This window comes from Doryrhamphus excisus, linkage group LG4 (genome assembly GCF_037039965.1).
Source record: "Doryrhamphus excisus strain RoL-2023G ecotype Guam linkage group LG4, RoL_Dexc_Guam_v1.1, whole genome shotgun sequence".
Taxonomy (NCBI): domain Eukaryota; kingdom Metazoa; phylum Chordata; class Actinopteri; order Syngnathiformes; family Syngnathidae; genus Doryrhamphus; species Doryrhamphus excisus.
The window spans coordinates 12,126,224-12,154,101 of record NC_136360.1 but is presented as its reverse complement, the minus strand read 5'-3'; the positions used below and the strand labels follow the sequence as shown (position 1 = coordinate 12,154,101).

The window sequence follows — 27,878 nt, the reverse complement described above, 5'->3', positions numbered from 1 at the left end:
GGGTCGTTTTTGCTTGGACAAGTGATTTTGGAAGGAAGAAGCAAATTGACTGTAACCTGTGGACTGTGAAAACGTCTCCTTGCTCTGTATTTGAGGAGTGCAAGTGTGAAGCACCCAGCACGAAAGGTCAAAAAGGGATTTTTCTCCTTTTTGAAAAGGAAAGCATGAAACAAGACGAGAAGCAGCAAAAACTGTGTGTGTGTGTGTGTTCGCACTATCACATGTTTGTGCGCTTGACTGTGCTTGGATGGACTCTGTGAAGTGGAACAAGGCGACCGTGGCTGGAGCTGACAGAGCAGCAAGACCAGACAAAAAATAGTGTTTCAGCGGTGGCCATGTTTACGACACGCTTTGATGAAACATTACAATGGTGAGATGTTGTATTTATCCAGTGTAACAAATGCTGTCTTATCGTCGGCCTGCCCTTATACGCATCATTTTGCATTGTCAACTGTGTAAGTAGCTCCTGGGTTAGCATTAACCACATTAGATCTTTTCAGTCAGTCCCTATGGCATAAGCCAGGTTAAGTTGTCATAGTCATGCTGTTTAAAACAACATTAGCTTATCCTTTTTATGTGTTATGCTAGCATGAGCAACATCACTTCTTTTTTTTTACTGCCCAGACAGTGCAGTGGCTAGGTTAATTTGTGTGTCAGCCTGCATGTTAAAGTTTTAAATACTTTGGAAGCAACTGGCGGGCCGGATTCAAACGCTTGGTGGGCCGCATGTGGCCCTCGGGTCGTAGTTTGCCCACCTCTGGCTTAAAGTCATTGTCCACTTCTTCCTGATCCTCAGTGCCATGCCATATCTCCCTACTGAGTGTGATTGTGTGTGTGGGTGTGTGTGTGTGTGTGTCTGGTATGGAGAGTGGGATGGAGGGGCTTTCCTAGTAATTGTTTTTCCTTTTAATTGTGGTAATTGTTTTTAATTCTGTAAAGCACTTTGTGTTGCATGTCTTTGCAGGAAAAGTGCTATACAAATAAAGTTGATTTGATTTGATTCCTAATAAGCTGCTTCAGTCAGCATTGACACCCATTTCTATGTTGATGTATGACAACAGCGGCATACTTTACTGTGTTGTTACATAGAATTAACTGAAGCACAAGGTGACTTCCTGTTCAGTGCAAAATAAGATTCCTTCATGGCAACTAATAAAATGCGCCCAATTCATATATATATTTTTTAGATTAGCCACCCGAAGACACATTTGTGCATGAACAGCTAAAAACGACTGAAAAATCCTTCATTATTGCTCATTCTCTATATATCACAGGCCAAAGTCACAAGTAAATGGCAAGGAATGGCTAGTTTTGTTTGTTGACAAGCGCTAATGTTGACAGCAGTCAGCCAGTCCGAGAGTCAGGGTTTATCTTTTAATGGTATACTAGCGAAAGCCACTTTTGCCATTGTTTGGCAAATTAGATCCGTTCAGATTTGAGTTATTCCTTGTCAGCATTGGTGCCTTAGCAGCACCGTGAGCCCTTTTAGATATTTGGGGATCATTCGGGGACCCTGACACGCCTTGTTTCAATCAGATGGCTTCAGGCGCTGTTAATTATTTAATTGGAGCAGCGCAACACTGTGTTATTAATGAGAGGATGGAGGTTAGGGGCCTCGTTAGGAACAGACAGGCTGCAGGGGGTAGGGTGGGCTGGGCTGGGCTTGATGGGAAAGGAGGTCAGAGGTGACTGATAGCGAGAGACAGAAGAAGGAAACAGGAAGTGAAGATAATTTGATAGTCATTTGTTTAAAATGCTTGCGTTGGACTTTCTTTGCAAGTGAAAACAGCGTCTTTGCTCCTCGTAAACCCGGTGTTTATTCCTGGAGAGGAACAAGTGGACTACTCAGCACGTAACTCTCCACTCAACAGCGAGATTACTCCATGTTCATTCGAAGGCTGCAACTGACTGCTTTTATGAGTCGATTAATATGGAGCTTCTTGTTTCGATTAAATGACTAATCAGTTAGGCCCTAGGCCAGACATGTCCAAATTTTTCCCAGCAAGGGCCACATCCTGATATTTTGTAATATATGCTAGTTAGTTAAGTTATTTATATTTCAAGAAAAAAATTGCATCTCAGCTTTGTGATATAGGTATAAAAAAAGCACATCATAGTTTTAGTATACTTTGTTAATGTACTCTGTACTATTATGACTTTATTTCCAAAATATTTTGATTTTCCACCAACCAAATATTCCCCAAAGCACAACTATATTTTGCTTTACTTTCTCATAATATTGTGAGTTTAAAAAAATAACCACATTTTTTTAACCTATTTTTTTTGTAATATTTCCACTTTGGTACCAAAATGCCACTAGGCCATATTTTTTCCTCATACTATTACACGTATATTCTGGAAATCTTTATTTTTTTTCTTCTTAATATATTGACTTTATTCTTGTACGTTTACAACGGGTGTTTTTCCATTTGCTGCAGTTTATTTTCTTCCTCTAATTAGGACTTTATTCTCATAATTGTGACCTTATTCTATAATATTTTGACTTTATTCTTTTAACATTATACATTTTCTCCGCAACCTAATATTCAGAAAAATTACAACTTTATTTTTATTTTTATTTTAAAAAGGCTTTAAAAATGTACTTGTCAACTTGCTACCCAAATGACAATATTTTTCCTCACATTTCTAATAATATGATGATTTTACATACTTTCTTTTTGTAATTTAAGAAGAACGTCAAAGAGAAAGCAAAAATGGGGGGAGCATATTAATAATACTAATAATATGAACTACATGTTATCATCAGTGTACGTGATGCAACGTTGTTAGAGGTTTTTTTTTTACAGAACTTCATAGATGAAATTGGTGTATCCCAATGACGTCCATTGTTAGCTAGCTCATATTAACCTGTTTTCTTGTGTCATAATGCACAGAAAAGGGAAATTTGTGAATGAAGGGCAAAATTCCCCCCCAAAAAGTGCAGTTCCCAATTTAAATAAACAGACTCAAAACATTAAGAATGAAGTGTGGTGATTTCTTTGTGATTTCTTTTTTATTGCTGCGAGGAGATGTCCAGGAAAATATTCAATGAATGCTCTGCGTGCTTGTGGTCCCGGCCCTCATGTCAGTGTTGGCCTTGCTAAAGTGTTTTTGGAAGCCAAGTGTAAATGAGGAACAGTCAACAGTTTCAGGGAACTGAGTCAGGTTTGGGTTTCACTATGTGAGAAAACAAAAACAAGCGTGGGAGGAGAGAGTTGATACAGCTGCCAGGCCTACATGTTAGTCAGCGAGGACGGTAAGTGTGTGTGTGTGTGTGTGTGTGTGTGTGTGTGTGTGTGTGTGCCAAGCCGAGGTCAGCTGCTATTCTGTACTTCCTGTGGTGCGCAACAGGCCTGACTGCTCTGACCTTCACGTTTTTCCCATCCATCCTTCCTATTAAGGCAGCGTCAGCGATTTGCTCACACACACACACACACACACACACACAAAAACACTCACTGCCCTGGAAAACCCCTCCCATATGAGCCAGCACACACTAAGCACATCCTCCCCCTTTCTTTCGTTTTTCCTTTTTAGTTCCTCACTTCTTGCTTCATGCGGGGTGGACGGGAAGGGGTGGGGGGGGGGGGGGGGGGTCGTCCTCCTTTCTTCCAGTGTCATACATCACCAGCTATCCTGCTATCCTCCCAGCTGCATGGGAAGAGAGGGCTGGGATACCAAATGAGAGTGCTATCATCCCCAACCCACCCACTCCTTGCCACACTTCATTGAATTTGTATGTGAATGTGTCTTTTGGTGATTCTGACATTGTTTCTCCTCTCTGGGGCTTGTTAGCGACTCGGCATAGAGCATTTCAACACTTAGCATTTTCATCGCTACACTGTTGTCAGACATTGTTTCTCCTAAAGGTGTAAACAAAGCAGGGTGATACTTGGGGCCTTTTACCGAAATGATCCAGCCGAAAATGTTTGATTGCTTTTTAGAAAAGTTGCAATCCCCATTCACACAGATCTGTAAATCATCTCTATGCTACAGGGAGGAAAGGAAAAACTTTCCTTTGACTGGCAAAGCCTGGATTATGCTTCCGCGTTGTCTATATGCTTTCTACTTCTACACTGTCTTTTGTGTCTCATGTTCTCTGTCCAAGCAGTAGGAGCACTGTTTCCCACAGGGTTAACGTGACCACAACTCTAATTAACCATTTAGCTTATTTGCTGTGGTTATTTTGAACTTTGGTAAGTGACATTAATTTGTTCCAGAAGGTCCAACTCGACGGATGCTAACCAAACCAATTTTTACCATCATGAATACTGTAAATCCAACTGAACTGTTCCAAAAAGCAAAAAAATTTTAACACAAAACACATTTTTATAGTTTTTATAGTTTGATATAGGGAACAATTTGAAATTGATATAGTACATAAAAATGATGGATAGAAGGGATAAATGAACATCAAACTCACTTATATTTGCAAAACTACAAAAATGTGTTTTGTGTTAACATTTTTGAGAAACAACTGCTGATGACGTAATAGATGGGTGACATGTTGGGCGATATTTTTTTATATACCGCTATAGATTCTTCCATTGATAGGAAAATGACTTGTAACGGTATAAATGATTGTAAGCTCAGTTGCTTAGTTGATGACTGTCTGCCGTTGCGGATACATAAGATGAATTAAATGCTTTCATCATGAGGAGAAGGAATATTTGTGTGTGGAAGGATTTACTCGCAGACCGCTCAATCCTGGCACAAAATCACGATAAATACTGAACAATCCCCATACAGTTGGGAAAACTTGGTCGTATTCCCCTTGTTCATTGCCACTACTTTTGAACTAATGCCACGCTGTGGCTCGTGGGCTAACTTGTTCATTCTATTTAAAACCAACATATTTCAACACTTGGGCTGTGGCATTCATCACTTTTGATGCTCACTCTGTGCTGATGCTCTGTGTGTAGCGGCCCCGCCTCCACCTACTGCAATCGAGAGACTGAATGACTGACAGGAGGGTTCACTCACTCCGTTCCCTCCACTATAGAGCCAACATGTCCAGGTGTTGAGACAGACGCACAGTGTGAACCCTCTTGTCATCTAGCCTGTTTGGTAGAAAGAGAGGATGGACATAAACATGCATTCACATGTCAATATATTGAGGCAGGCAAAATCATCAAGTTCATTTTTGTTTAGCATGCGGTTAATTGAGATTATCATGACAGGCCTAAACAGAAATGTTCGTTTGAGAAAGTATGCTGGCGCCTTGATGCAAGACCATAATCCAGGCATAAATCAGACATGGAGAATGTTGTAATTCCAAGCTAGCCACAAATGGCCACATAGTACTTATTTCATTGTTAAATTCTTGTGTACCAACATTTTGCTGACAGTGAGGAAAGTCACTATTTTCTGCTTCTATTCATGCTAACACACATAAAAGCGCATTGAGAGACACTCACCAACCCCTCACTCTGTCTGTGTTTATCTACTGTATACAGTGTGTGGGGGAGGAGGCCTGCTTCTCATTAGAATCATACATCGAGCAGGCAAAACCCCTTGCTACAATTCAGACTGGAATGTGTGTGTGTGTGTGTGTGTGTGTGTGTGTACTCCCGTAGGTGCTCTCCCAGCCACTCTTGTTCATGTTCCACTAAATCCTGTCCGCCCATTTGTCTTCCTCTGCCTCCCTCCCATCGCCCGCTCAGTCTCTGTCTCTCAGCCATTTGCTGTTAAATGAATGATGTCTACACGCCTGACCTCACATCTAACTAACGGCTGCAAGTGTGTGTGTGTGTGCGTCTGCGTGTCTGTGGGTGGGTGGGTGAGTGCGGGGTTCGATGTTGTGTGAGTCCCATGCGTAGACTGTACAAAATATCAGATACAGTTGGCGCAGTCTTATATGAGGTCATTTGGAATTCTGCACGCTGGTAATTGAAGCATGACGCCACGCTTGTTGATTTCTCGCCTGAGTCCGTGCCAAAGCAGTCAAGTTTAACGCAGAAAAACAATGCAATCCTTTCTGGGACGCTGGTCGTTCCTAAGTGTCATACAAATTTTTACAAAGAAGTGAAACAAACAAAGCAAAATGCAATCTAGTGACTCAAGATGGTTACTTTTATTATTTAGTTTCCCCAAACTTCCATTTCCTGGAGTGCTGTTAGCAACTGAGGCATTGTCAAGTGATTGTTGCTTGTTGCTCAGTGGAGAATAAACGCTTTATACCACTTATCATCCACTTCTGTCTCCTTGACGTGAGTAACATGTCCACTTGCAACACCGCTCATTGCTAACGAAGCAGCTAACAACGGCTATGTTGTCAATGCCCGACGTACAGCATCACAGCACATGCCTGTGGTTTCAACACATCAAAGCCCAGTTCTAACTGCAAAGAATAACACTGGATGTTCCACATCGTGGCTGTGCTGGACCTCCACTATCTCTCGTATGATAGGAAAGGAATAATACAAAATTTTGATACCATGAACTGCTAACTGGCCCATAACTAGTCCACATTCAGTTTCAGATTGGGTCGGATACGACTTCTTCGGGGACCCCAGTTTCGTCCCACTTTCTAAAAACATGCTGGGTTAATTGGCGACTCCAAATTGCCCATAGGTATGAATGTGAGTGTGAATGGTTGTTTGTCTATATGTGCCCTGTGATTGGCTGGCGACCAGTCCGGGGTGTACCCCACCTCTCGCCGCTGGGATAGGCTCCAGCACCTTCGTGACCCTCGTGAGGATAAGCGGTAGAAAATGAATGAATGAATGAATGGTTATAGGCATTACAAACATTTGGAATGTCTTGAAGAACGAAACCACTGGTGTACCAAGCAACAGATCTCCAACAGATAGACCAATAAAGCTGATGAAAGACCCTACTTTTTGGTATATTCCAGCCTGGCCTTCCTATTCCTTTTGCTCATGAGCGGTTTGCATCTTCTGGTGTAGCCTTTGTACTTTTGTTCATGAGGTCTTCTATACCTTCACTCCTGTCTTCAGCAGGTTGTTTGCTGGTGTCACTAAAAGATGTTTTGACGTCTTCCTTGACAACTCACCAACTGCTGATATTTCCTTGATCAACCTGTTACACATCTGTTACTTAGTACACCAGTAGTTTTCATGCATAGACTTCCTGTGCTAGTTATTTTTGTTTGTTCTTTGGGAGTTGTAGTGCTGTCACATTTAGCTAAAACTTATAGTTTCAGTTAAAAATGAAAGATTGGATATAACTCTCGTGCAGTCTGCTCCCTGATGACAACAGTTTTGAGATCTTTGAGGTTCTGTAGTCGCATAGAATGCTAGAACTTTCCACTGACATGGTGGGCAGGTTGCCTTGAATTTACTTTCTTTCTGTCGAACAACAAGAAACATGCTGCAAGCTCTTTATTTTTCCTTCTGTGACAACAAAAGGTTCTTGTATGGAGATTGAGTTTAGTCGCTTGTGAGCGTGTGAGCTTTGGCTGGCAAGCTCAGTGCAGATTTTATCAAATGTTTGCTCAACAATTGCTGATTTGATTTGGTAAAGCTTCTAAAAACTACTACTATGGATTAGGATGGATTATAGATTATGGCTGTCAACAGAAAGCGGGGTTGTTGCAAAACATGCGTTGCACTGATTCCATCGGCTCATGGAAACACCTGCGATGACTGTAAAGACTTAAACGCAACACACGTTTGCTTGGACAACATGTAGAAGGCGACATTTGGGCGGCTGAGCATAGCAAAGTAGGTCATGCTGGTTTGGCCAAAGTATGTTTATTAATGTGACACATGGTGGTGGTGTAAAGTAAATGAAGCCATCTGCATTACGTTTAGTGGTGTCAGCGCTGTCTTTGTGTTGGACTACATTCATTCACTTGAAATCTGCTCAAAGATCTCAAACGTCTTGACAAGATGTACAAAATGTATTTTAATAACATGAATGGTCAAAGAAGAAGAAGAGGCAAGGTATGCAGGGGGTATACAGTATGTTATCACCCGTTTTGCCTGTTAAAATCAGACACTACTCACAGAAGGTTAGGGATATTGGGCTTTTGGAGGGAGTTTCAGGATGAACCTAACCCAACCTTTAAACAGTTGATGCACATATATCTTTGTATTGTACATAGCCTGGTATACTACATACCGTACACACATGTATTAAGGTACACATACATGACTGACGTCACATCACATGCAATTACTTAACTAATAGCCCCTAATCAGACTGCAGAAGAAGAACAGGGCCTATGAATATTTAGTACTATGAATAATGATATTGTGTAGGGTGTCATGCTTCATTGTTAATAAACAGTTCAATCCGTGGTTGCCGATACGATTCAAGAACGATATTGGGTCTTTTCAAATGAAACAAAGTAATTTTATATCAATTTTGTAACATTTTAGCCAAATATTCAACCACTATTAATGTCAAACAAATACCAGAATAATGGACAGTGCTGGTTTCCTAGATTCCCAATGTTTTTTGTAAAGGATTCAGGTATAAATTATTAATAATGCGGGCATACTTAAGAATAAATTATCAATGAGTACAAAAAAGTTAGTTAAAAATGCAGTACAAAACATAGGGTGCTTGGCATGATGAATTATGTACTTGAAATAATACAATCCATAGTTGCACTTGCATCCAAAGGTGAGGGACATTATGCAAATTCCTCAGAATGAATGTAGTGTTGTATCTTCAATTAAAACATTCTCACCTGTACAGGCCGATGGAAGCAGGGGTTTTTTCTTTTGTGTTGATAATCCTCCTGATCAGAGCAGCCATTTGAAAGAACGGTGCACCAACTAGCAAGAATACACATAGGTGTTTTGACCTAGATAGTGAGGTTTTCTGCGTCAATGCTACTGGACCGTAAACTACCATCAAGACTGTCCACAACAACGTCACTTAAACGGAGATGAAGACAGACAAGTTAAACAAGAAAAAGCCAATCAACTTTATTCCGCAGGTCCTTGGCAACTCCCATGACCACTACATACCCCGGAAGACGACGACGTCACAGACATGAAATGAATGTGTTTATCATCTTTATAGAGTTTTTATCATTGAAGTGCTATCAAAAACATATACAACCCACGGTGCTTAAATCCGATGCTTTATTTTCTAGTATCGATTCAGTAGATTGATTACTTTTTTAAATAATGTTAGATCGATTATACGGCATCCGGAATGAAAAACTTGCTAAAAACACATCGATATAGTTGAATTGTAGGAATATAAATCGATGCATTGATACACCCTTAATACCGCACTTTGTAACTATGGTGAATTTCTAAACCAAACCAATGTAATGCTATTGTGGCATATGTAAAAGTAGGCCATGTTCATTTTGATCTTCAGATGCCTTCTCATCACCACCTTGGAACCCATCACCTGCCTATCCAGGGCAACAGTCACCTTCGAAGCTGGTTTGTTTTGGTGTTCCAAGTTCCATGTCTCTTATGACAGAGACAGCTGTCTCTGCAGGTGATGTGCCACTTGGAGTGGTTGTCGTTTTTTACCTCCTGTCTGCCCTTTTCAATATTTACAGAACACAGGGTTGTTCTCAAACTCCAGCCAAAAGAAGTGTTTGATCCAGTGTGATTTAAACTTCTAAACTTTGCTAGCACTGTCGGTAACACTCAAGCTAACGCTAGCAGTTGCCATCTCTTCGTGCTCGACACTGTCAATTGTCTCAGATTTCACATTTTCGCTCACAAATTTCCTCTCTCTCTTTTGTTCCCTTTTGAAAATATCACTCGATATTCATTTTTCACCAGACAGAGTGACAAGAGTATCACCAGCAGGTAGCAACAGAAATATAGAGAGACTGAAAAGAAATAGTGAATTGTGAATTGCCATTGTTTATAGAAGGTCAAATGAGAAAATACGCCGTTTTACAGCGTTTTGGGGAGTGGCTGGAGCCGGTGGCTCTCTGGTGGTGGGGGCTCTGTCTGGCTGTGTGGGGCAGCGCTTGCTGGGTGGTGGGTGGCAGTCCTTCCTCCTTTCATGTATATACTGTATACACAGTACATACACATTCACAGCACATACAGTAAGTATCTCCCCACATAACTCACTGACATATCCATAATGTTATCATGTTGTTGGTGTTATTGCGGTGGTGGTGATGTTGGCAATAAGATCATAGCTATTATAATTGTATGCATTCCAGTTATTGTCATTGTGTTCACTATCCTGGTTAATATCATCATTACTACTATTGCACTACAGTACTATCACTGTAGCTGTGTTATTAGCATAACATGCTATTTTGTCCTCTCCATTATGGTCTTTATAGCCGTCATAGACATTTGCTGATATAGTGCTGTTGGTTATTGTCGTTGCAATTGTTGTTGTTGCTGTTGTTCTTGTTTCCCTCTGTATTGTCACGCCTTGCCTCCACACTCCCCCCTCTCGTTTCTTTTCTCTTCTTTGCCGTCCCTTCCTTCTCCAGAAAGATTGTCCGGCCACCCCAAATTTGCATAATAACAAAACATCAAATAAAGTCTAATAAAAATCTATATAACAGAGAAAGAGTATCTTACGATTTTCCCTGACAGAGCAAATCTGTTTCATTATACTATCTGCTTCAATGGCTGGACAGGACAAAAAAATAAACAAATGAATAAGGAATCTTGGAAATTATGTCATTTTCCCAGCAGACCGAAACTAACAGACCGATGACGGTATAGACAGAAACTAAACTAAACTAAATGTTGAAATGGTGGCTTGAAACACCACCAAAAGTTTATTTCAAACATATTTTTTTAAACATGAAATATATATATTTTTTGTAACTAAATTAAACACCAACAAAAGTTGGCAAAAACCTTCAAAATGCCTCTCTCCTGGAGAATGACATGAAGCGTTTGGTTTACCTTACTCCAGCATTACATGTGATAAAATAGATATGATGACAGATATGATACGTTGATATGTTTGTCATTCAGGCTGTATGAGTGTGTTTATAACGTGTGGTGGTCCCTTGTTAATGCAAACCAGCGTCTTGTAATGCCCACTGATGTCATGCAGGTTCTGAGTGAAATGAGGATGAGCTTGTCTTAATGGTCTATTCTCAACACACAAAACGTACTTTGGGTCTTTAAAATAAGAGCACTATTACACTAATTGTGTAAACAAAATAATGGTGTCATTAAAATTAGTTAGTAATGCAATTGGAATTGCATTAATTAACATACATTATATTCACTGTCACTATGGTGGTGCAATAAGTGTATAAAAAACAGAATAAAAAAATTGTAAATGGGAAAAAAATGGAAACTATCTGTGGTAAAATAATTTTCATAGGAAAAAAATTGCAATTTGGAAGACAGACTTTTGGAAACCGATAATTGCCAGGTTACCACAGTATCCTTGAGCATGTTAAAGGATCTCCTCCTATGAAAATAACACTAACTAAGCAGTGTAGTGATTTCTTTTGTTCTCTCTTTTTTTTTTACTCATTCATTTAATTCTTGTATTTTGTGTTTTTACGACGGTATTTTATGTCGTTCATGTGTTTGGCGTAAAACTCAAGTGACTTATGTGTTCAGAACAGAACTCGTTTGTAACCCAAGGACCGCCTGTATAACTAACAAAGCAGACGAGCTAACATCACAAACGAGTCACGTGCATGTTTTTTAATAGTTCATTACATCAGAGAATCTTTAGTGGAAGATGACGTGTTAAAAAGGTGGGTTTTTTATGTTTGTCAAGGGAAATTGTGGCATTTGTTAAGAGAACTGACTCCAGGTCAGATTTCTCAAGCAGCCTCAGGTGCACAAAAACCTGCTTTATTTTTTTGTTTGTGTGTATGTGTGTTCCCGGGCTGCTAGTCCCCTCCAGCTCTGCCATCGATTTCCTCCACCAACTAGATTTATGTCGTTTACTGCGGGGTCGTTCATGCTCAGTGGATGAAAACGCAGCCGCTTTGGGATCAGATAACGGACTCATTTCTCCCGCAAAAGATTTCCCCGAAGCGGCGTCCTCGGGGAGAGCGACACTAAATGTTCCCGAGGCAGATGAAAGGTTTATTTTATTCGTTTTTAGTGGGCAGATTGGCGCTCTTTGTCTAAGGCACCGTCTAAATTCAAGTGGTGCTTTTTTTTAAAGGAGAGTAGAGGAGCAAGAAGAAGAAGTGTGAATGGCTTCATTTAACACCCAGCAGCAGCAGCAGCAGCAGTGTGTGTGTGTGTGTGTGTATGTGGGTGTGTGTGGCAGGTGATGATTGCTATTAGTCCTGTGCTCGCTGAAGCACAGATGTAATTTACCTCAGAAGTCAGAACTCCAAGATGGGCGTCACAGACGGAAATCCAAGATGGATGCCTCCGGGAAATCGCTTGTTGTGGGAGGCCTAGACGTTCCAGAAATGTCAATTGTTGTAGAAATTACACCTGAATGAAATACATTTTATTGAAGAATAATCTGTTGAGGTCTTTTGGAAGAAGAAGCCAAGAAAAGTTTAGATGTTGTCAAAAGAAAAGAAAACACAAAACAAACACCTTACTCACTCACGGTGCAACCAAAAATAACAATGAACATGTGGAACTGTGCCACACAGGCTATGCGGGCATGGAAATAGACGCACATGAGTGTTTGTGTAGGCTTCTCAGGTTGCTTTGCGGGTTATAAAATCTGCAAAATTGCAGGGTTGCGAATGCATATTTTATTATAGTAAAATTAAACCAATAGTTGTCATTGTTTTTCCTGACTGTTCAAGGATACTTTCATGGCCAAAAATATCGGCATACCAAAGATGCCAATGGAATGAATAGAATTCAACCAAATCAGGCTAATTTATTCATTTATTTACGTTTACATGAGGAGTTTTTCCTCTTTCCGAATGACTTTTCCAAAAACAATGGTACACATGGAAAGGAATATTCCAATCTCTTGTCCACATGCGCAGCTACGTATAATCAATAACGTATAAATACCGGCTTCCCCGGCTTCATTTGTTGAAATAACTCTGTATTGCGAGTTTTTGGTTCATCCAGTCTTGAAATTTAGTTTGGATCAAAAAAAAAACTTTCCGCAGCAGTCCAGTGCCAATTGCTTGCCTCCATTTTTAAAACTGAAGAACGTCTCAAGCTGCGTTTTACATCATATAAATTTAAACAGGAAAAGATAAAGTTCATTCATTCATTCATTTTCTACCGCTTTTTCCTCACAAAGGTCGCAGGGGGTGCTGGAGCCTATCCCAGCTGTCTTTGGGCGAGAGGCGGGGTACACCCTGGCCAATCACAGGGCACATATAGACAAACAAGATAAAGTTCAATCTTGCTAATATTTTACAATTTAACTCAGGACATGTTTTATATTGATATATATTTTCTTTCTGAAGAAGGGTTTAGATTCAGTTCCACAGATGACGTTAATGCACACCGAAAGCTGAAGAAGAAAACAAGAAGAAAAACACGAAGAAGAACGCACCCTGACAACTTTCCATTTGAGCGGGTACAAGATACCTCAATCGGATTGGAGAAAGGAATCCGATTATATGTTCATTTGGATTGGCACTTTTCTTTCGGAATGAGGTGTTTTCAAAGGTTACATTCTTTCCGTTTCAGCAAATAAACCGAATGCAATTGGAATATTTGGGTCCATGTATACGTGGGTACTCATTTTTTTTCTACCGCTTATCCTCACAAGGGTTGCGGGGGATGCTGGAGCCTATCCCAGCTGTCTTCAGGTGAGAGGCGGGGTACACCCTGGACTGGTCGCCAGCCAATCACCTGGCACATATAGACAAACAACCATTCACACTCACATTCATACCTATGGAGAATTTGGAGTCTCACAATCTCTTTTATAATTTATGGCATCTTTGGCATGCCAGTATTGTTGGCCATGCCTGTATTGCCAATTTTGGATGATCTTGAACATTCCTCTAAGGCATGCTGAAAATCTGATGCTGCACATGCATGTGCATGTGGTGTGATAAGAAGCTCTGATCAATAGCAGGATTGATCAGGGCTTTACTAAACATCATTCCGTACTGATAAGGGAAGTAAGCTGGGATCATTGGAGGTTATTTGCTCACGTCCAGTCAACTGACTTAACACACTGACCTCACTCTAGCTCACTCACTCACTCTCACCCAACTCCCTTATTCTTATTTCTCACTTTGAATGGAAATGATTGGACAGAAAAATATGCTAAATAAATCACACTTCCCTGGAGACAACCTTCAACTGAAACATTAAAATCATTAAAGACGGCTAAACTGGGAGGTGGGAGGTCTTCTCGCTTGGAGATCATAACAAAAACAATTTGTGCATATTTGATTTGGATTACTTTGTTTTCATATGCTGCTTAGTGATAACAGTGAAGTTAACAAAAATACAACGCACACTTTTATAGAAATGTGTTGACCGTGGATGTTGACGTTCGGTAAGTGAGTGAATGTATTTTATTGCAAATTTTTTTTCTCAAGTTAGTAGATCATTTTGAACTGCTCCAGGTCATGTTGCAGTGTAGAGGTTTGGAGTTGTCTTAACCTTTTCATCACCGAGTCATTCCATGTAACCTCAATGCATTGGGCTGAGCGCCAAGTTTTGCACTGGCGCCGCCAATCACCAGTCGGAATGAGTTACTCATGCACGATGATACTAGCAGTAATTTCGGTGACTATGTATTTGACAATAAGAGGACTAACATTGTAATCGGTTGTCGGTGTGTCGGTGTTCCTCCGAGTCTGTGGAAATGTTGCCAGTACTTAACTCAAGCAACCCTGAAAGACAAGTTTTTAAAATCTCTTTTTTTATGATATTGGGCCTCAGGTTAAAAATATGTTGAAGGCGTGGGGTACTACACGCACCGCCCGCCACTCCTTTACAGTAACAACAGGAACAGGGTTGGGAACATAAGCAAGACCGATGTAAGCAGGTTACACTGTATGGCTTTTCTCTTTTCAGTGGAACTAAAGTGTCATCCTATTGCACTTTTCCCTGATGAAAAGTCTGAAATGTACTTCTTTTGTAGACTTCAGCATAACATAGTAGTCCAGCATCATGGTAGGTATCTGCAAAGACGTCCAGGTTAAACTGACCTCCGGGGTTTCTTTCACCTCTATCTGACTCAACATCGCCCTCTTGGGAGTGAGCGAAAAGCTGAAAGCTAATTATTGTCATCTTAAATAGCTGCTGCGTGGGCTGGGAGGGCCGAGCAGTCAAGTTATATGCTTTCACAATAAATGCGCGTCTTCCATTGTATCATTATAAGTGGAATTGCTCTATTAAAAATGAAATGAAAGCACACTTTGCGAGCACAAAATCCGAGCGCCGGTCTGATTTCCCCGCGGGCTATTTTGCGGTTCCGTACAGGCGCTGGCACAATTAAATAAAGAAGCGTAATGAAGTAAATCTCATTTGGCCACAAGAGCGGGCCGAGGCTATCAGCAGTTGTCGCAGCTCGGCGCTACAAATATTGATTGTGTGTCCTGGACTGTTGCAATAACAGATGGCAGCTCTGTTGAAGACCAGGCTTTCCTTAAACCACTTCCGTGTGTGTTTGTATGTGTGCACGCTGGCCGTCAAACACTCCTTCCGTCTGTGTGTATGTGTGTGATCAGATTTATATCTCACTCATAAAGTAGATTTATATCTCGGAGCAAGTCAGCGATTCTCCTTTGTCAATTTGCTGTGATGCACCGCAGCATGGCGCAGTGTGATCAAATAAGCTTCTAATGAAACATCCTGTTGATGCTGGCCAGGATGTGATATGACGCAGTGTAAAGGTTCCTAGGCAGCCTGCCTCCAATATATCCCATGCCATCCATATATAGCATCACATAATCAATACAAGTGCTAATATTCCTAATTAAACAACTGGCTGACTTCCTATTTGCTGTTATAGTTTATCCATGAGACATCATAAGAGGTGTTGTGTACTTTTAGTGTGAATTATGTCGAAAACTTGAGTATCACTATAATGCCACTACGTCATTACGTTTATATGCAATAAAAAAGACAGGTTACCCAAATAGTACACTTTACACTTGCAGTGTTGACCAAACGATATGAGGCAATTTTGGTAATTTCATGCTCAGGCGTCAAGTCAGGTATTGAAATTGGCTTCTTCTAGAATAAAGGTCTCAAACTAACGACTCCCATCTCAGGACCATGTTTTGTAGCCCCCTACTTGACATTAAATGTAGTATAAGTATGGGAAGTGGTCAGAGGCACTTCAACTTGCTTAAAGAGGAACTTTTTGGGGGAAGTTTGCCCATCATTCACAATCTTTATGTGAAACATGAACACATATTTCTTTCTCTTTTCTGTGCATTCTAGCGGGAGAAAACGATTTAATATGAGCTAACTAACATGGGAAATACGTATTTTGACGCTAAATGTTCCATTTACATAACAACAGACCAAGCTACAGTGATATTGTTATTGGAGCAGCTAACACGAAAAGCTATATTTAGCTAGCGACTAACCTACCGCCTCGCTATCTGTTCGTGTCAGCGTTACTCATAGACAGAGTTGATACCTAGCTCTCAATTTTGCTACCAAGACTCAACAAGATGCTCGTTTGCTATCAGCGGTTTTTATCTGAAGACCGGGGCACACGTCTTGTGCTGGAAGACACAGACAGCCCAAGCACAGCGGACGATGTAAGTGTTGTCGATGTATCTATGCTGCTGTTATTGACCGAAGTAGCGTAAGTGTAATCAAGGTGCAGAGGAAAGAAGTTTTGATCATGTTTTAATTAATCAAAACACGGAAACATACTATAAGTATCACATGTTATGATCAGTGTACTTGTTCTTGCATGATCACAGCATGTTTAACAAACGATAAAACATTGATAGAGCTCAAATGAACTTGTCTTCTCGTGTTATAATACACAGAAAAGGGAAAGAAATATGTGTGAATGATGGGTTGCAGTTCCCTTTTAAAGGAAGCGGCTCTTTAATTGGAGCAATAGTCAACACTGAACAAACAAATAAATACACAACGTTAGCAGGTTTGTACAAAACAAGTGCCGCAAAGCATGCTGAGAAAACAGAACTGGGAGTGATGCTTGCTCCGAGCATACCTTACGGCACCGTTCTGTAAATGATTGCTCAACGTGCATGTTTAAAGTTAACATATTTATTATTATCTACTACTGGTAGTCGTTGCCCCATGTATGTTATCTACCTTGTTGTGTGTCAAGTTGCCGTGTAATAGTTATGGTGTTATTTTTTTTTTATGACACCGCAAGTTCAACTTCCGTCCAAATGCAACTTACTTTAAGTAAGCAAGCAAGCTGAAGTGTATATGACTGCAATATTGCAGTGATCCAATATTATATTTTGATCACTTATGGCTTCCATAGCTTAGGCTCATGACAGTTTTGTGCCATTGTTGGTGTAAACATCAGCTTTGTCTTCTCTTGTGAATTGACTGACACATGCGTAAAAATCCCAAGTTGCTGATTGATCAGTGACAGTGGAAACATGCAAGGTGGAGATGTTTTCCAATCATGTTGTCTACTTCTGTTTAAAAAAATCTAATTAAGGTGTTTACATGCATTTTCGAATCTGTTTTCAACTCTGTTCATGCAAGTATTGGTTGTCTTTGTCCACGTAACCATAGTGACTGTGCAATGTTTGGTAGTAATTTCTAGTCTTGAGGCAACAAGGGAACTGACGTCCATTTTCACAGCTTTCCCACTGATAAGAAGAGGAAGGAGCAGTGGGAGAGTGCTGGTGGATGCAGACTAGCAATCTCTGCCAAAAGAACCCGTGGCTGTGTTCTCACCTTTTTTCTCTCGAAGCATTGGATGCATTATAGTGATGCTCACAGCTTGTAGACTCAGGCCCTGTCCACACTGGAACGTTCTAGGGATTTTTTTTTTTTGAGGCGTTGAAAAAAAGCGACTGTCGACTGTTTACAAGCGAGTTGCACAACTGAAGCTAGGTAACTGTCGGGGGGGTTGCGAGTGGTTTTCATTTTAGTGCAGACCTGCCAACGTGTACAAATTTACAGTACTCAACATGATGCTTGTATACTCTCCTTTTTGTTGAATTTTCCTGGTTTCAGTTTCAAATTCAGTCTGTACAGTACAGATAAATGAATAAATATCAGTTTCTCTAGTATTTTAAGTCAGGTGGTGGCACGCCAAAAAAAATAATTCCTGGTGGGGGGGGGGGGGGGGGGGTGACAGAAAATAATGGAGTAGCACTGGCCTAAATTTAAAGCATTTTTAAGCATAAAAATGAGTGACGTAAGATGTAATATGTAGTATTACAGTGTTCACTAGGTGAACTTATTTCACTTAATATGTCTTATTTCCTGTTATTATGTCTAATTTATTTGGTAATATGAGTGTGACTATGTAGGGATTCCTGATGTCTAGAGGGCTCTAATAATGTTAAAAATTGTATTTAGAAGGTTGTAAACAGATTTTCTATTGTGTCACTATGAAAATATTCCATTTAGAAATACGGACATCCACTGTGTGGAAATTCACGTATCACTGTCATGTCTGGAACCAATAAACCCATGATAAGTGAGGGATGTACACATTTTGTGTTTGCTATAGTACAAGTCCGCAATGAGGGTTCATGTAATTCATGTTGTTCTTAAAATGATTGAAGTGTCATGGATACCAGCATTGGAGCTGAGGCCAGCCTTCCCGCTGGATCGCCGCCATCACTGAAGAGTGTGTATTGATTTTTCCCTTCCAGCACGTGTGCGTTTGCAGTATCGCTGCCAGTTGTGCAGAGAGAAAATGTGCAAACAGCAGGTGACGATAGCGTTCCAGCCTTGGCTTCTCGGAGCACTAATTGACGTCCATTCATTCTCAGCCCGCCATCCTTTTGTGAATGCAGATGTGGCTTCATATCTTTGTTTACCTTCCCTGGAGACTTGCGGGCTATTCACACAGAAACAGTTACAAGTTTGAACGGCAAAGTATGTTATTGTTTCAGCTTCTCATCCACACAAAAACAGCTTTCTTGGTGACCTGAAACAATATTTTTGTTTTCGTATCGACGAGTGAGCTGCAGCTTTTTTAAAACAATGACATCATCGACCCAACGCAGTCACGTGGCCGGAAGTGAGCTTTTATGACAAGCCAACATAATACCTCAATACTTAGAGTGCAGTCGTCAATCTGCTGATATTTTCTCATCTTGATATTGCACAAAGCGGAAGACGACGGACTTGTGCTCATGCGTCCTTTCTCCTTCTATTGTATAGTGTGTCACATGGTTCCATCTGCATGTCTGTTCACAACACCAGACTTCTGTATTACAGCCTTTTCACTCAGTGATTCGTTCCCATCTGGTTGCATATTTACTAATCCAGGACAGTGTGGACGCAATATTTTTTTCAACCCACCAAAAAAAATATCTCAGGATCATTTCCGCTTGGACAGGGTCTTTTTGTCCATTCAGCCACCGAGCTGATTGATTTTAAATGCTCGCTCAGGAGGGAGGTGCGGCAGCACCCCCACCCCACCCACCTCTCCCCTTCAGAGGACAACATCAGCCTGGGGAGGACAGTTGCTGCGGCACAGAGGGGAGTGGTGCGAACATGTGCATTCCAGCAGGGAGGGAGAAGGCTTCATGGTCCATCCCGGAGCTCACAAGTTGTTTATCAGACGTTTCATGTTGATTTCACATCTCATCTGTTGACTTTCGAAGAATGTTGGGGAATATTTGCTAGCTGCCGCTCCTCAGACCGCAGTTGGGAGACTGGATGCAAGTTAGGATGAGTTAAAAAAAATCAAAAAAACATTAATTAGCTGAAACGCATTCATCCAAACAAGTTGTGGTCACCATTGCTAATTGCTAATTGCCAGGACCACAATGTATTTGTGGTGCGGTCCCATTATAATGTGTAAAAAGTATTGCCAAACTAGCTGTCGTGCTGTGGTAAAATTCAAGACGTTAAAAGAGAATAATTGATAAGGAACAGTAGATTATTTCTATTTGTGAGGGTTCCATTCCAAGACCCCCAGTGAATGTTGAAAACCTGTGACGAATAGCCCATAAAAAGCTTAAAAATCCCTATTTTTGATGCTCTAATCTTAATTATATGCCTTTCACACTTATTAAATGCATTTGAAATCCAGTTTTACACAAAATAATTCCAGGATACAGTATTGTATGGACAAAACCTGCATTTGCACAACATCACGTCTTGTCAAAGCATCATTCTCCAAGAAAATATTGAGTGAGTATAATCCCCCCGCAGATAGCGCCATCAAACCACTTTCTCTTTAACTTACCATAAAAAATAGTCATGATTTAAAGCAGAAAAAAAAAAATATATATATATATATATATATATATTTGTAAGTAAAAATGGGATTTACGAGCTGTATCAATACTGTCATTAGGGGTTCGAACTGCTTTTGTTGGCAAGTAAGCTTCCTGTTCTTGCTTTGCTACTTTTGGCTTTGTTTGATGTGAGTCCAATTAGCAAAGTAGCAAACAAGACCATGTTTGGGGAAAATGGCTGCTTTTTGGAAGTGGACAGTTAAAAGTGGGACAAACGAGAACATTTAAAAAAAACAATTGAAGCTTTTCCATTTGCACAGTTAAAAGAAAGCGCCTCCTCTAAGAATAGTCTCCCTGGATCTGTAAGCCTTTTTTCCCTCACAAGAACACTTCAGGCAGGCAGCAAATGAATAAATGCTTCTAAATAAAAATAGTTGCACCTGAATTAGTGAGGAGAGTGATTAAAGGAAAATTGTAAAGAGCATGTTGATGCTACCAGCAGTGAATTCTATAATGTGAGGGTTTTATGAATATAGACATTTTTATAATGACAACAAACGTCTAAATGACAATTATACGGTCTGTTCCACTTCTATGCTCTATAGGTGTGCCCCATCTGTGCACCCAAGTGTTGTTTGAACTGGTTTTTTAAAAGACGGAGGCCAGGCAAGAGCGTCTTAATGAGATTCATGAAATATCTACATACTCTGCCTGGGCCGGGTGGCTGACAGAGCCAAGACACAACCTCTGGCTTGGCTTCAAGACACAGTTTATCTAGCAACAGCCAGCTGTCTCACACACACACACACACACACACACACACACACACACGCATGCATGCATGCATGCCGCAAGCCTCCAAAGTTGAGCAGTATTTGTGATTATTTTGCACAGTGAAAATTGTTTTGGAAGATCCACTAGTGAGGCTTTAATCCGGTTAAGTTCTCTTTGTTGACTTTTAATCTTTGCTCTTTGCTTGTGTGTGTGTGTGTGTGCGTGTGCACGAGGGTTCATGTGTGCTGCTTAGTGTGCGTGTTTATTTATGTAAACGTGCGCATCTTTTGTGCACTAAGCCTCTCGTGGCCACAAGGCAGCATTTGGGGGTCCAAAGTACATCTTTACACTTCACAGCATTCCGTGTTTTCCTGATCAGCGTTCCGAGCAGTCCTAAATCCCCTCCGGTCAACGTCCGTGTCGGTCTTACGGTAATCACGTTAAGGTGACCCTGACTGTGTTTGTGTTTGGCTGGTGGCCTGGATGGATGTTTGTCGCTCATTGTGCTTCACCTCAACTCTAACAACGTTAATCATTTACGTGAACGCTGCTGCTTCTTCTCAATAAGATGCGAGTGATCTCCATTAAAACTCTGGAAGCACGTAAAGGTTTGCCTTGAGTTTCAGTGGCATCCAAAGTGCAGCCTGGGAGCCGTTTGTGGCCATAGATAATTTTTTTTATTGGTCTTTCTCTTTGGGCTTTTCCCTTCAGGGGTAGCCACAGCAAATCAATGTCCTCCATCCTGCATCAGTCTCTCTCACGCTAGCTAACCTTATGTCCTCCTTCACTACATCCTGAAACCTCCTCTTTGGTCTTCTTCTACGCCTCCTGCCTGGAAGCTCTAAACTCAGCATCCTTCTACCAATATATTCACTATCTCTCCTCTGGACATGTCCCAACCATCTCAGGCTGGCCTCTCTGACCTTATCTCCAAGGCCTCTAACATGTAATGTCCCTCTGATGTACTTGCTCCTGATCCTATTCATCCTGGTCACTCCCAATGAGAACCTCTGCATCCTCATCTGTGCTACATCCAGTTCTGCTTTCTGTCTTTTCCTCAGTGGCACTGTCTCTAGGCCAAACAACATGGCTGGTCTCACCACAGTTTTGTATACCTGTCCTTTCATTTTAGCTGAAACCCCTCTATGACACATCACACCTGACATTTTTCTCCACCCGTTCCATCCTGCATGCACACACTTCTTCACCTCCTTTTCACAATCGCCATTGTTCTGGACTGTTGACTTGTTGCATCATCTCTCTCCTTGATGATAAACAGTAGCAGTACAGTAGTATTCTACACCGGTGTCAATGATACATTGATGAGAAAATAGCCACCAGGAAGTATGCTGTCAATGCTAACATGTGAGTCTTCACAAACATATATGTAATGTATTTAAGTAATGTGACACATTGATGGGGAAGAGTTTGAGACGAGCACTGTGCTCCATCGTTGTTGTTTTCAGATATAAACAGTACGTGCGAACAGCCGCTTGGGTATACGCTTGTATAGGTGACTTTAATGGTGAGAGGGTTCCTTTTCCCATCGCCGTTTGAGCGATAGCAGAGGTAGCAGACACACATGAGGATGTACTTTTAAAGGGTAGAAGAGAAACCTTATCAATTATTTGTCCTCCGTCTCAGTGTGCCACGCACTGTGTTTTGATGTTTGGGAGCCGATACGAGCGGCCCAAGTGAAAGCAGCACAGTCGACATCTAAAAGCCTTCTTCGTTCTGCCCCAGTTCCTTCCTGCCGCTCACATGAGGCGCAGCGGCGTGTTAAATCGGACGGCATGGCTGTTTTTCAACGTGAGCGTGGATAATGTATGAGCATTTACAGCGAGCAGGTCCACTGGAAGGAGGGGGCATGTGGGGGTTCTCTGACAGATGCACACGCCAGCGTACTATGTTGTCCAGGATGGCGCTTTCTAAGAACTGATGCATCATGGGAAATAAGATACTGCGCTACTGTAACTTGTACACGTGTATTAAATTCTTCTAAACCTAGAGTCGGTTTTTATGTGTGTTATGTGTAAAATTAAAAAATAATAAAATAAAATAAAATCAATAAAAATAATTGAGAATCACTGACATAGTGTAATATACTATACTATACTATAATAATCATTGATCATGTGGGGCATAGTTATATCAATGTAGGGGCGGCTAGGCATAATATAGCGAGGTTCAGGGTGCTCAATTAAGTGTTCACCGACAGGGCTGGTCATCTTTTCTGTGAGAGCTAATGACTTCTTGTCATCCCGTGGGAATTTCCTGAGTAACGCTGCTTCAAATGTTCTTCCTGATTTCCTGACTGTGTGGCCAACATGCTTGTGTAATGTTAGAGGAAAATTTTTATGGAATAAATCTTAAAAATGAAATAAAAACCCAATAAAATTCCCCCAAGATAAATGATACATACAAAAAAATTAATTAGTAAATATATTAAGGATAAATGGAAAAAACTGGAGTAAGATTTTGACAGAGCTGTGCAATCCATGTATGTGTGACATGATAATCAAACAAACTCTCCAAAGTGATGAAAATAAACCCATTTAATCCTCCGTCGGCCAACAAAGACCCGAATCGCTGCAGCCGCTGTTCGTCTGCTGCAAGATCAGAGCCCGTCACCGCTAAAGCGTCGCCACTCGCCACTGACAGCTTTGTTCTGCCTGAGAGCGTCGTGTCTGCTCACATCAAACTGCACATGATTTACGCTTAATTGCAGTCGGTCGCAGCTCTGTGCTCGTGTGCCCGACTTTGACGAGAGGAGCATCTTCTCGCAGAGTTGACTGTGACACGGGAACACGACTTTGTGAGTTGTTTTTTTTAAGTACTGCTCCTTCAACGTGCCATAGGTGGCATACATCTCTGTGTATGTGCATGCCAAAGAAACAGGTGGCGCTATTCAAGTGTATGATCATTTTAAGCAATCAGAAACCTGAAGAAAGTTGTATGGTAAAATGACTAAAGTTATTTATGAATATTTATGCAGACAAAACATATAGAAATGACATATTCCCAAATGTAAGTTCAGGTTGGATCTCTGCTTGTTTGTGATTTGGCTTTGCGCCACCCCCTCCTCCAGGTTTTGGAAAAATTGCCCGGGTAGTTCCTGCCTAATCCCCCTGACAGATGGGCACTCTGAGAGCAGGCCGCCACTAAATCCACTGGAGAAAATTCATTTTTTCACAAATGAAAAACATCCCCTACAGTAGAGGCCTTTGTATGTACAGAAGCTCCGCCCCCTGCAAACGCAGCCCTGTTGTTTTTACCCCATTGTTGTTTTTAAGCACTGCTTATTTTGTGCTTCAGCTTTTTGTGTTTATTTTTTGTAGGAAGCAGCGTATTGCCCCCGACTTTTCAGGAGCCTATTAATGTGTTCAGGTGTGCTCTGCTCGGTTTCTTTGCTCCCTGCTCTGTTCGTGCGGCTTTGTCCGCTGCAGGCTTGTCTCCACTTATCGTCATACTCCTGGGCCACTCGGCTACTTCGTGCTCGCTATGCTTTTGTTTGTTTGGGAACCAGGATTTTTTTTTTTTTTTGCACAGAAGGGGGTTTTCTTATTTTTTTCTTATTTTTTTAGTTTATCGATAAACTTGGGTGACTTCATTTTCCCGCCTCCTGTGTTAAATACAGTAAAGTCTCGTTATATCGATATTGTCGGGAGTCGGAAAAAATATCGATATAACCGGACTGTCGATATATCCGATCCTGCGCCGAACTGCATTAAAAGTGGGCAATAATGCACTCGACATTGTTCTATAGTATAGAACATTGTTCTATAGTATAGAACAATGTCGAGCAGCTTAAATCAATCTTTGCTTAAGGATTTCAATACCAAAAAAGAACACGGCGAACGGCTGCTTCCAGTCAACTTTATTTTTCACACTTTTCACACCACCAGAGCACAGCACACACACCGATTCCCGCACTTCCTGGTTCACAGGTCATGCTCAACCCGCCCCACATAGCTGGCCAAACACATGCCTGCAACAGAAGAACCAACTGCGTTCGTGGTTTCTCTTGTGTGTATAGAATCTATACACACGAGAGAAACCACGAACGCCAGCATGTACATATGAAAAACAGTGATTATTGCAAGCGATAAAAAGATATCTGAATACAACACAATTAAATACATGTATTTGTACGCTTGTGTCTTCGTTGGAATAGGTGTGTATGCTATGTCAGTTGGTTCTTCTGTTGCAGGCATGTGTTTGGCCAGCTATGTGGGGCGGGTTGAGCATGACCTGTGAACCAGGAAGTGCGGGAATCGGTGTGTGTGCTGTGCTCTGGTGGTGGAAGTGTGAAAAATAAAGTTGACTGGAAGCAGCCGTTCGCCGTGTTCTTTTTTGGTATTGAAATCCTTAAGCAAAGATTGATTTAAGCTGCTTTTGTATCGATATAAGCAGACCAAATTGGCTGGCGGGAGATGAAAAGGGCATCGTAGTAACCGGATTATCATAATAACCGGGTATCGTACTAACGGAACTAATTATATCATAAAAGACTAGAAATTTGCCGGGAAATGAAAATATTATCGTAATAAGCAGTACTTTGATATAACCGATATCGATATAACGAGACTTTACTGTATGTTATGTTCCCCTGGGTCGTAACAGCCATAAAATACAACCCCATTTCGATTTGACTAGGAGTGATAGGCAGAGCAGCTTGAGGAAAAATAAAGAAAAATCTATTTTCTAATGTCATAAACATGAAATTTCTTCAAGGTCGGCAGGTCTGCATGTTCTAGTTGACTTCTGATGTATTTTTATTTTCTGACGTCTATCTCCCATGTCTTCTTGCAGTGAGCTTCCAGGACTGTGGCAGAAAGATGTGGCTGGATGCTGATGACGCATCCCAACTCTACGTGAGCAAGGAGGGAGTAGTGTACATGCTGGGTCATGTGGAGAGAGGAGAGACGGTAGCAGTGATCTACGCTCGAGACCTGCAGACCAAACAGTCCTGGAAGACCCGAGTGCGCCTTGTTGTCCGTCCAAACATGGAGGGACCTGGATTGGTGAGTTCATACTTCAAGGACGCCAGTGTGCAGCATTTGCCCTCCGAGGCCTCCGTCATTTATGGAGAACTATGTACAGATATAAAATCACAGCTTTCCTGGCTCAGCAGGCACAGCAGTTTGGCCGAATGTTGATTGCAGACACAATGCGAGTCCACGAGCCATCTGTTTGTTTGTTTCGTGTGTAATAGCAATAATAAACACACATTTAGATGCTGCGCCCGCTTTTGATTGGCTTTGCATGTGAACGCAGCTCAGAAGCAGCCGCCCGCCATACGCCTCGGCGGCCAGAGGAAGCTGTCAACAATGGCTCATGAGGGGAAGCAAGTGCTTTGCCATGGGAGCGGCCAATTATTTCAAGATGAGGTCTGATGTAGTCTCAGAGATTGAGCGTCCTTGAAGAATATACGTCAGTATAGGTTAGGCTAGTCCAGAACAGTCCCCGGTGGTATATTAACTTCCTTTCATGGTTCCATTTATCACAGCAAGTATTCCATGTTCTGAAGCAGCAAAACAGCCCCAGATCATCACACTACCACCACCATATTTTACTGTTGGTATGATGTTTTTTTCCTGAAAGGCGGCATTCATTTTACACCAGATGTAATGGGACATACACCTTCCAAAAAGTTCAACTTCTGTCTAGTCAGACGAAAGGTCTTGGGGATCATCAAAAATTAGATGAGCTTTAATGTTCTTTTTTTTAATGTTTTTGTCTTGTCATTATGGCATGGAGGCCCAGTGTCTTTCTTATGGTGGAGTCAAGAACACTGATGTTGTTGTGGGGTCTTTTGTAACCTCATGGATGAGGTTAAAAGGTTTCATTTATGTTGTCATTAACTAATATTTACATTTCTTTGACGATCTGAAACATTTAAGTGTGACAAAAAATTAGGAAGGGGGCAAACACCACTGTACCTAATGAAGTGACTAGTGAGTGTACAGTATAAGATTGCCACCAATTATACGTACATGCACGTTTTTTTTTCATAATTTTGTCTGCGTCATGTTTGTGTTAGGCCTCTTTTATGACTATTTCTTTTCAAATGTATTTTTCATGCTACACAGGAAATGATTTTTTCTTTTATTGTTTTTTATTATGATTTTTTATGAGGGTTTATTCCCTTAACAACATTTAAGTCAGTGAATGGCGCCTGAGAATGTCCACTCGGGCCAAGGTCAGGAGAGAGAGTGGATGGATCTTTTTTTTCTTTTACGAGCCAGGGTGAAGCCTGCAGTGTCGCTCCTTAGTGACCTGCCATGATGGAGCAGTGCACACACACACACACACACACACACAGTGACAGGTGGTGGCCATTTATCAGAAGGACGGTAATGAGAGCATTAATCCAAGCCAGTGCAATGAGATCAGAAATACATTGAGTCACTGAGCCGTCTCAGCACTGTGCCTGCCAGCCTCGTCTTGTCCGTGTGTGTGTGCGTGCGTGCGTGTGCCCTGTGTATGACGCTTGTTTACTGTCTCTGCAGGTGAAGCCCAGTGATGCAACACTGACTCAGCGGGCACCAGAGATCTTGTTTCCATGGCGCAGCGTGGTTGTCAGGGGCAATGGCGGGCTGAGGCGAGTGAAGAGGGACTGGGTCATTCCGCCCATCAACGTCCCCGAGAACTCGCGCGGACAGTTCCCCGAGGACCTTGTCAGAGTAAGGCACACACAGACACACACAAATACACACAGCAAGCCAATCCTTCTGAAGCTCTGAGGACTGTTGGCTCGCTGTGGCTTCAGTGCAAACTACAAACAAAAGTATTGGGACTGCTACCAGATGATACAAATGAAGAACATATGGAGTTCTTGCAGCTCCTACAGCTTCCACTATTCTAGAGAAACCTTATATAAGATCTTGTCCATTTGTATTGTCACCGATGTTGGCCATGTCCTTTCTGGACCTTGCTTTAC

The 27,878-nt window shown here is 41.4% G+C and overlaps 1 protein-coding gene across 1 annotated transcript in view; it reads left to right on the top strand.

Annotated features, from left to right (window-relative positions):
• Nucleotides 1-27,878, top strand: part of LOC131130100 (cadherin-2-like) — a 55,802-nt gene that overhangs the window by 6,006 nt on the left and 21,918 nt on the right. Inside the window, exons 3-4 of the mRNA XM_058074250.2 lie at nt 25,748-25,959; nt 27,448-27,621. Coding sequence (XP_057930233.2) covers nt 25,748-25,959; nt 27,448-27,621 — 386 coding nt within the window. The remainder of the gene's footprint in view (nt 1-25,747; nt 25,960-27,447; nt 27,622-27,878) is intronic.